Source organism: Chenopodium album, chromosome 3, assembly GCF_948465745.1.
Source record: "Chenopodium album chromosome 3, dcCheAlbu1.1, whole genome shotgun sequence".
Taxonomy (NCBI): Eukaryota; Viridiplantae; Streptophyta; class Magnoliopsida; order Caryophyllales; family Amaranthaceae; genus Chenopodium; species Chenopodium album.
The window spans coordinates 79410112-79420936 of record NC_137836.1 but is presented as its reverse complement, the minus strand read 5'-3'; the positions used below and the strand labels follow the sequence as shown (position 1 = coordinate 79420936).

At 29.6% G+C, this 10825-nt stretch overlaps 1 protein-coding gene across 1 annotated transcript; it reads right to left on the bottom strand.

Annotated features, from left to right (window-relative positions):
• Positions 1-471: 471 nt before the first annotated feature.
• Positions 472-2939, bottom strand: LOC145624382 (dormancy-associated protein homolog 4-like). Its single transcript, XM_081677407.1, has 3 exons — positions 2424-2939; positions 1850-1949; positions 472-1004 (listed from the first exon to the last, which is right to left on the bottom strand). The coding sequence occupies exons 1-3, from the start codon at positions 2713-2715 to the stop codon at positions 977-979; spliced, it is 420 nt and encodes a 139-aa protein (XP_081533533.1). The 5' UTR covers positions 2716-2939; the 3' UTR covers positions 472-976.
• Between the last annotated feature and the right edge of the window lie 7886 nt (positions 2940-10825).

Here is a 10825-nt window from a genome sequence, read left to right as displayed (position 1 = left end):
GTATTGATAAGGAGTTGAAGGGCACATTTTAGAAACTTGAAAAAGCATGGGTACACCTTAGAAACTCGAATACCTTAGGGGTACAGCTTAGAAAACCCCCCCCCCTTTTTTTTTTTTTTTTTTTTTTTTTTAAGGATAGATATCTCCTACAGAATACTAATTCCAATCAAAATTGATATAATCTAGATAGTTGTGCTTATTAATCGTGGAGTATTGAATTGAGAGTTTTGTGACGAATTCACATGTTTTATCATAAAACCCATCATAAAAGGGACGGAACAGATTTAGGCATGTTATTAATGGGTTTTTTTAAATGGTTTAATTTTTTTTTACCGATAGATAATTTTTACTCCGTACGACATTGAGTTTTCTTCAAGAATTTCTGAAAATCAAGTTGTAAAATTTTAATACATACCAAGAACAAACTTTTTTTTTTGACAGGATGATAAAACAAAAGGAGCTGAGACAAAATTGTGAAAATAAGTGGGCTTCCATTAGAATTGAAGAAAGGTGCACAAGATGTTACAACATTTTTACAATACCTAAAGGCAAGCTAAGGAAATAAAGAGAAATATGTACAAAACTACAAATTATTAAATCTAAAAGGGGGTCCATAAAATATATACATTGGCCCCAAGAAAAAAATTTACAAAAAGAAAAAAAAAATTCCAAAAAAAAAGGGGCACATTTCTTCTTTTCCTATCAGAAGCCCAAAAGCCAAATGGTTGAAAAAACTCTAAAGTGTCAACCATCTTTTTATTGACCCTTGTATTAGTAGGGAAACTCCATCTTTTTATGAAGATTAAACTTCATAATGCATTAGTACCCCAGTTAATTGTATCGTAGTATTATACGTACCATATATAAAGTGATTATATATAATACGTATATTAAAACTATATAATACTTTTTATAAAAGGGATGTCCAACCAGCAAAAAAGAAAATTGTCACTCTCCAGGGTCCAGGCCATTGTTGTTAACGGTCCAAAGCACTTATCATGATCCTGTACCACATCATCACCAATATAATTTATTAATTTAATTACTACTAATAATAAAAAGAAATTATCAAAATGCATACTCCGTACTTGGTAATACCTATTATTATACGTACCAATTCTATTAATTGATTTAATTCGCAGCGTATATATTCATATGTATTAGTATAACTTTGTTCTTTCTGTAATTCTATATTTCTATAAATGTTAGGTTGTATGAATTTGACAAGAACTCCCCATTTTTATGTCGGTATGATGTTATATATGAATGTATCTCTTATCTTCACCTTATAATTACACTTTAGAAATTTACTCTGTACGACGTCTTAGATAGTTACACCACCACTTTAATATATCAAATCGCGTATGTAAAAATAAATTAGAGTTTAATTTCATACTAGATTAAGCCATGTGCGATCGTTTCCATCTACTTTATATTTATTAAGAAACATCGATCTTTAATCATTTACTCCAACATATAGTACTAACAAACAAGAAACCTAAACTAAGCCTAGTCACCTACTTAAGTATTTTATTGTAACATACATACGTATTATTTGGTACATATAAATTAAATTATCATGTTTACATCACGTCACAAGATTAGATCCGACGAGATGTAGACTAACCTAACCCATCCTTACAATTAACTCATTAATTATTTAGAACAAATACGTATGCATATCAATATTTGTTTTCATTACAAAATTTATTCAGAGAGGACATAATATAAGTCTAGGTTACTAACGAAGAAATCAAACAAGCAAATTAATTAATTAATTAATTAATTAATTAAAGCGAAAAAATGAAAGCAAAAAAGAACAAAGATGTGAAAGAGAGAGAAATCGAACCAGTCATAAACAGGGCTAGTCGGCTCAGCATGTTCCGACGGTTCAAACGTCGGTTTTTTCCTCATCATTCGTCGCTTCAAATCCGGACTCTTTCCCGTTGCTGTGGTAATTATACATGCAACACATCATGCATGAATTATATATATATATAGCTTCAATACATATATATAATTTTTACAACAGCCTAAAATTATAATTCCTTTTTTCAATATTTATGCTACAATTAAAAACAAATATTTAGGCTCTGATTGAAATAGTCAACTCATTAAATCCCATATATGATGTTTGTAGAAGTATTATTTTATTATTGTAATGAAAATTACATCAAACATGAATCATTGTCCTCATGAGATCGATCATGAATACGTTTATTCGGACACATTATTTATTGATTAATGAATACGGAGTAATATTTGGTTTCATTTTAAAATTGTGTTGCATTATTGTAATAGCAGTACACTAAAAATAAATTCGTTAATTAATGTAGATGTTGTATAAATTTTTATTGATTAATAATTAAATTTAAAATAAATGAAAGAGTAAAACAATAAATGTAGGAAGAGTGAAGACTTACGTGAGAAAGGGGAGGAGGGACCACTAGAGGTAGAAGAAGGGGAAGAAGCAGCAGATCCAGGTTCAACCGTAAGACTCTTGGTACGAAGGATGGTAATGCTACGAGAAACGGGAACCGTTTGATCATGATCATCGCGACGATCATGATCTTGATAACGAGTAGTGTTAGTAACAATTGGATGATCGGGTGATCGAGCGGCTGATAATGATTTATACTTCCGGAGTTTACCTAGACCCTTATCGGGTGCAGGTCCGGCTAATGTTTCATCCCATAGCCTATCTAGGAATCCCATCGTATGTTTTTTAGTACCGCGATTTTAAGGGAGATAATTTATTTTCTCTAAGGAATGTCACAAAATGTTAATTATTTCTTTGATAGATTAGTGTAAAGGAGGGTTTGGGATAAATTTGGGGGGTGTTTGATTATTAATTTTGGAGTGAGAATTTTTTAGAAAAGTGTTGGAATGAAGAGTGAGAAAGGGGTTTTATAGAAGGATAAAGGGTGTTGAAGGGGGTAGTGGATAAGAATTAGTTGGATAAAGAAACTCCTATTTGTAAGGAATATTGAAGAATCAAGAGCCATCTAAATATTTAGGTAAGTATGATGTGGAGTTGAGGTAATATAATCCTTTTTTGTATGTGATTCTAGTCTAATTATTAGTATGACATCTAAATGAGTTTTATTTTTATGGTAAAGATATAATATCTCCTTTTGACTAGTCATGTGACAGTGTGTTATTATCTTTACCCTGACACCGTGTTATCTCTACAGTTTAATGTATTTGTCATGAACCATTCTTGTAAAGTGTTTAATATAAGTTATTTCAAATGTATAATTTAATATAAAAAATAAAATTATTTTGGTAAATAATTTAAGATAAGTTATCTTATATTTGCATTTTAATAATAATAATAATAATAATAATAATAATAATAATAATAATAATAATAATAATTAGTTTAAGTGTAACATGCCCTTCAATTCCAGTTTTCCACATATTGCATTGACAATAAAAAGTCAAAATGTCACTGTATATACCTTCTCTGTTTTTTTTAATTGACATTTTTCTATTATCACGCTTGCCAACGCATGTTTTAAACGATTAATATTATAAAATTATAAAAAGTGTATATTAATAAAAATATGCATTGAAATGATTCAAATAAGGACTTTTTGTGAAAAACTACCTTATATACATAATTTTTTGTGAAAAACTACTTTATAATAAAAATGTTGTAAGAAACTACCTTATAAAAGCTAAATATTGTAAGTTGCTACCATGTGCTTGATTTAACAATGAAAGAGAAGGGGAATTAGGGGTTATAAAGAGGCTATGGAGAAATTGGGTGGAAAAAAGGAGAAAAATTGATTGAAAATAGGTCATTAAACGTCTCTTATTCAATGCAATAATTCGACAAAAAGGTAGCTTTTTACAATATGAATTGTTTTATAAGATAGTTTCTTACAACATCTATTTTTAAAAGGTAGTTTCTTACAACATTTATTGTTTAAAAGGTAGTTTCTTACAACATTTTTTTTAATAAGGTAGTTTTTCACAAAATATAATTTGTATAAGGTAGTTCTTCACAAAAAGTTCTTCAAATAAACAAGATCCCACGTGAATATGTTTTATCAAATCTATAAACCACATAAGCGAGTGAAAGCGTGCTGTGTGAATAGTGTAAAAGTCAAACGGTGTCAACTAAAAAAATGGATGAAGTATAAGAAAAGAAAGAAGGTTAAGAAACTATTTTAATGGCTTCTTAATTACAGTATTATTTTCAAAAAGTTAGTTTATTTTTTATTCCTATTCATTTGCACAATATTAGTGTTTAGCCTTTTTTTAGACAAACATCAACCAAGTATTACAAATCTAGCTACAATTAACACTCACTCATATGATGTTGCAAGGAAGAAAAAAGGCGAGAATATACAAACATATAATGGTAACGTTAATTTTGGGGACAAAAGGAAGGCAATGATTCGTAAATAGTCATGTTTTGTATTATATTTCATTCAAACAAAGCATTATGGCATGGTCAAAACTAACAAAATATCTTCATTGATCATAACATTCATAAGATTCAAGACTCTATATCATATACTTCCTCCGTTCTGTTAATATTGCAACAAGGAGTAAATTACGCATCCCAAAACACATTTTATATGCTAAATATCTATAATTGTGTAAGAGTAAAAATTATAAAAAGTTGATATTGTGAAAGTATTATATGAGACGAATCCAACAAGATCCCACTTGACTATATTTTGCTTAACGTATAACTCATATTATATGGTCAAACGAGAGTGATGAATAGTGCAAAAAGTCCATTGTTGCAATATTAATAGAACGGAGGAAGTATTATTAATTAAGTTATAGTGTGGAAACAATTTATGAAGGGTCAACCAATTTACATGAGTAAAAATCTAATATCAACTTGCGCGTTTATATTATTGTGACTATGGTTAAATAGTAGTACCACGAATATTAACTAAAGTACCGACATAATCAATATTTAATTTCATTAATTGAATCACGTACAAATATAAATTCCAAATTGATAAAATTTAGTTTAAGGGTTTGTTCTCTTCAGCTTAATTTTAATTTAGTTCAGTTCAATTCAATTTAGCTCGTTTCAACTCCTAACTTTCCCCTCTCATAAACAATTTATTTCAGCTCTATTCATTTGAAGTTAAATTCAGTTCAGCTCTAATCAGTTCATTTCAATTCAACTTAGTTCAGTAAATCAGAACAAACCCTAATTGTAAATATTTAATATATTCTACTTGTATTATTTTAAAATGGCAAACACTATTGTAAACTCTGTAAATACAAAATACAACTGTACAATTAGGAGAACATAATATACTCCGTCTAATAATAATAAAACAAGTAGTAATAATAATAAAACAAAGTATTTAAATCATGGTATTATCCAGTACAGTGTGTTAGTGAGGGACTAATTAAGACAAACGAAAGGGGACATAGCATAATGATAAAAATGAGCAAGTTGGAAGTATTTTACGAAAAGTCATTAAGATGACACCTACCCCCATTTTTTAGGATAAGATCGAAATGAATTGGTTAGCTTCATTTCTTTACTGATTCATCTACGATCTACCAATTGTAAATGTCGACATTTCTTATTTGGACCCACCAAATGCTTTTAGCTACGTACATACATACGGTGTACATACTTTTATATAAATACAAAACTTTCCCTAGAAATAAAATTTCAATAGTGTGTGGTTTTTACAGGTGTGGGTATCTTGCATCGTACCACCGTTTTGCAAAAAGAACATATTATACAAATATAAAGAACATACAACTGTAGGAAAAAGGACATACTATTATAATGTAAAGAACATATACCTAAAGTAAAGAACATATTTGCACCTAAAAAGAATGAATAGAACATATGTCCATATTCTTTGATTGTTAGTGTAATGAACATTTATTTGTGATATAATGTTCATTGCTTATTGTAATATGTTCATTGAATTTTGTCTTAAAATTATGGTAGATATATATAAATAATGTTCATTACATAATATCTTCATTTTTTTTTTCGACAAGTAATATCTTCATTCATGTTCTTTATACATCTACATGTTTTTTCCGTGCTTTTTGTAGACTGTTGTACCTTAGAATTTTCAAAATTTCAAGTGTATAACAAAGAAAAATATGTACTCTCTTATCAAAGAAAGCGTATTAATTTTCTTTCAAAAAAAAAAGAAAAAAAAAGAAAGCGTATTAATTTTTTAAATACGTACTCTCTTACGAAGCGTGGAGTATGTTATAATTCTAAGCGTATTAGTTCAGTCCCCATATTTCTAAAATTTTAATGATAAGTTAATTTCTTTGTAGCTTTTTAATAACTTTATAATTATTTTCAACTCGTATTATACCTTATATTCAACTATTTTGATGAAATGATAATGATAAGTTATTACTATATATTTTTTTTCCTTTTATATATAGCTCACAAATTAAAGTCACAAGCTCATCTATCCTACATATGAATTGGAAATGAATAAATTAAAATAGGTTCCAAAAAAATGAAAATAAGTAGGAAAATGTCATGCGGACCAATGGACCATTGCTTGCACAACTCTCCCGAGTCCCGGCCGCTTAGGGCCTGTTCATATTTACTTATTTTCAGTTCAGTTCAGCTCCAATCAGTTCAGTTCAGCTCCAATCAGTTCAGTTCAGTTCAGCTCTTAATTTCCCTCTCTCATAAAATATTCATTTCAGCTTAGTTCAGTTCAGTTCAGTTCAGTTCAGTTCAGTTCAGCTCAGTTCAGTAAATATGAACAGACCCTTACTCACACTCATGTTATAAACTTACAAATACGTAGTAATACTAAATGCAAAAATGGAATTATACTTTATCAAGCAATTATACTTTATCAAGCCAAACTTAATACGTAATACTACTCTTTTTTTTTTTTTTTTTTTTTTTTTTTTTTTTTTTTTGGGTAAAAAAAGGAAAGGATTGGAATTTGGAACCCCTACTCGTGAGGGGTGACTATTACTATACTCACCTTATTTAAAACATGAATATCAAATGATATAATATCGTCCAAAAGATACCGGTTAGAATCTAACCAACAAGAAGAGACAGTTTCATTAAGGCAAGACAAAATAATTTATCCACCATATCTGTAAAATTTCACTCAGCTCGATCGACTTCAATTCATAATTTCAATCAACCAACCCTTGAACCATATCTTAAATTTCAAGTGCATGGAAGACCCTACCAACACCTAACTTGGTTAATAGCCGCCACCCAAATAAAAATGTAGTATCATTACATTTAGATATATCAAGTCGGTTGCATTTGTCAACTTTTGGAAATTAAGATGAATTCTTCAAGGAAAATTGACCTCCATCAACTCTTCATAATAATTTAGTTTTTTCTTTTGACAAATTCATCAGTGTAGGGTTTCTTCTATTGTATTGTACTGTCCAATTATTGTAGGGTTAATGTTCATTTTTGTTTTGCTTTATCGAGTTCGTTTATTATATATATATATATATATATATATATATATATAGGTGCAACAGGCCACACCGTGTGGCCTGCTTCCAAGTCAGCAAAAATAATTGACTCAAACGTGCGCATAACAGGTTACTATTCACGCGCATGTAGGAGTTACTGGTATTGTCAAGGTTACTTGTATTTTTCAGGTGTTACTGGTATGATTACTTATTTAGGGGTTACTTGTATTTTTTTTTCAAGAGTTACTTGTATAGATTACTTATTCAGGGGTTACTTGTATTTTTCAGGGGTTACTTGTTTTTTTTTTTTTTTTTTTTTTTCAAGGGTTACTTGTATGGATTACTTATTTAGAGGTTACTTGAATGAGTTAATTAAAGGGTTACTTGTATGATTACTTATTCAGGGGTTACTTTTTTTTTTTTTTCTTCTCCAGGGGTTACTTGTATGGATTACTTATTTAGGGATTACTTGTATTTTTCAGGGGTTACTTGTATTTATCAGGGGTTACTTGTTTTTTTTTTCAAGGGTTACTTGTATGGATTACTTATTCAAGGGTTACTTGAATGAGTTAATTAAAGGGTTACTTGTATGATTACTTATTCAAGGGTTACTTGTATGGGTTACTTCAGGGGGTTCTTGTGTGAGTTACTTATTCAAGGTTATGTTACTTGTATGAGTTACTTATTCAAGAGTTGCTTGTAGGCCCCCATACCAAACCAGTAACACCCTACAAGTAACCCCTGACCAAAACCAGTAACACTGTACAAGTAACCCCTAACTAAACTAGTAACACCCTAAAAGTAACCCCTGGCAATTTAACCAATCTGCTCATACTACTATTGTTGTTTCTGTTGCTGATTTATTGACGAAGAATGTTCGATCGAAGATTCCACGAAGAAAATGAGCTCACATATCTCCGGTTCTAATTGATTTCACTACTTCAAATGTTGTTGATGATCATAAGCTTAATTAATTGCAATTTTCACAACAATTTGACACCCAAATTCTACAATTTCGGGCTTTAATTGTATCAATTTGGCAAAGAGGAGAGAGAAATTGGGTTGAGTGTAGAGATATGCTTGTTGGTGATGTGTGGTCTGACTTGAAGAAGAAACTAAGAAAAGAGGAGAGAGAAAATGGGTGGAGTAGAGATATGGTTGTTGGTAATGTGGTTTGGCTTGGAGAAGAAGCTAAGAAAAGAGGAGAGATATAAAGGAGAGAGAAGACTTATGTATTTTTTTTTTAAAAAAAATAAATAAAATTGTGGCCAGCCACATACAAAAATTTGTGTGTATATATATATATATATATATATATATATATATATATATATATATATATATATATATATATATATATATATATATATATATATATACTAGATGAAGCCCGTGCGATGCACGATTTGTTTGATTTTTTTTTAAATAATGTTTTTATTTTTTGTATTTATGAGCCTAACATTGGTTATATATTTAGATAAAATTTCTAATATTAAAAGATAATATATAATATTTAATTAATTTAAACTTAAAAATCTCATTCGCCAAATTTGCTTACATGGCATTTAAATTATTTAATTATAAAAGAAATTAATAATCTCTTATTTAATTGGCTACTACTAAGATTTATAATCCTACATGGCGCGCAGAGAAAATTAGATCCTACGTGGCTCTCTAAAAACTCGGGAAAAAACTCCCCTTTATATATATATATATATATATATATATATATATATATATATATATATATATATATATTAGATTTGTTTGTGTTTTGGAGTATGTATAACATTGGTAACTATAATTTGTAGGCGATAATAACCGGTGACAATGACTGGTAAGGCAGTAAACATGTCTAGCTAAATTTAAAGATTATTAGATTTATTACCCTTACTACAACGTATGATAGACATGCATGCATCACAAATTCACATTATTGATGTTGAATTTATAGGTAAGTTCTAAGGGTTTGTTCCTTTCGGCTTAATTTCAATTCAGTTTTTTTTTTATTTATTTATTTATTTTATTTTATTTATTTTATTATTATTATTTTTGTTAATTTATTCTATTTCGGTCAGTTCAATCCTAATCAGTTTAGTTCATTTTTTTTTAGTAAATCGGAGCAACCCCAAGTTTCATCAAAATGTTCATGATTTAATTTAATGTAATTCAATCCCTAAAAGTAAATTTATACTCTATAACATATTCTATTATCACTTTAATTAGAAATTATTGAAATAATAAAAATCACTTCAATTTGTATATCATATTTTATTTCAACAAATTTACAAATGAATTCATTATTTACTATATTACCTATCAAATGGGTGGCGATAGATATAACCATGGGCCGGCGAGTAGGGCTTGGGGTGGGTGAAGTGCTTAATCAGTTGAGCTCATGTCACTTTTTTGGAGGTCATCATCAAATCTTAAATTCTTTGCTTGCAGTGCTCTTTATGTTGACTTTGTTACTATCTTACTAAGGTTTCCACTAGGCTAAAAGAGTCAAGGTTACGAGCAACCTAATTAAGTATAATTTACTCAGACAGTGTTGCTTTCAACATTGACCTAATTTCACTAAAGTTGATTGTAAGATTAAGCAATGAAACTAACGATTACTTTGTATATGGGACTATAATATCCATGATTATTGTTTGTTGGATTAAACCCAACCAAAGAACATTGGGCCGAGTAGGACAAGCATGATATGTTATTGTACATGTTGGGCCATTGATTGTGTCTAGGTCACATATTTTGAGAGGAGCCGTGATAACTTGCTACCCGGGATCGGACATCGGAGGGACTATATCTAAGGCAAAAATGTATTTTATTATTGGTATGGACCATACCCAGTAGTGAGTTACCATTACTCGTAGAGTCTCTTATGACATAATCTAACTTGCAAAAATAGATGAGGTTTAGTATGGACATGTAAGCACTACACAACCTTGTACGATGGGTACGTGGGTTGAGACTTGAGAGCATAGCTGCATAGGCATGACCTAGGCAATCCCTAGGCAACTGAACTAGGTAAAAGATATAATCATATAACTAAAGTCATCTTTATCGATAAGGTCAGGTGATCCAATACCAAGTAATTTAACTTTATAAAATAGTGAAGTTAAAGTTTTCAAATTTAATTTTTTGGCTTAAAACACCTCTACTCAGATGCTATATATTCTCATAGTATCATATCAATATCATTTAAGTATACAAACAATTTATGTATCTGAAAATTTGTACATCACCCATTCTAGGTCTCCTCTTGTACCTTAATACTCCGTTTTTATTTGTTCCGATTACTTGGTATTGTTGGTAATACTCAAATACAATTAAAATGGGCCTGAATTTCTCATCTATTACCGATTTACTATCAATGTAATGTGCAAATTCTTGGCTG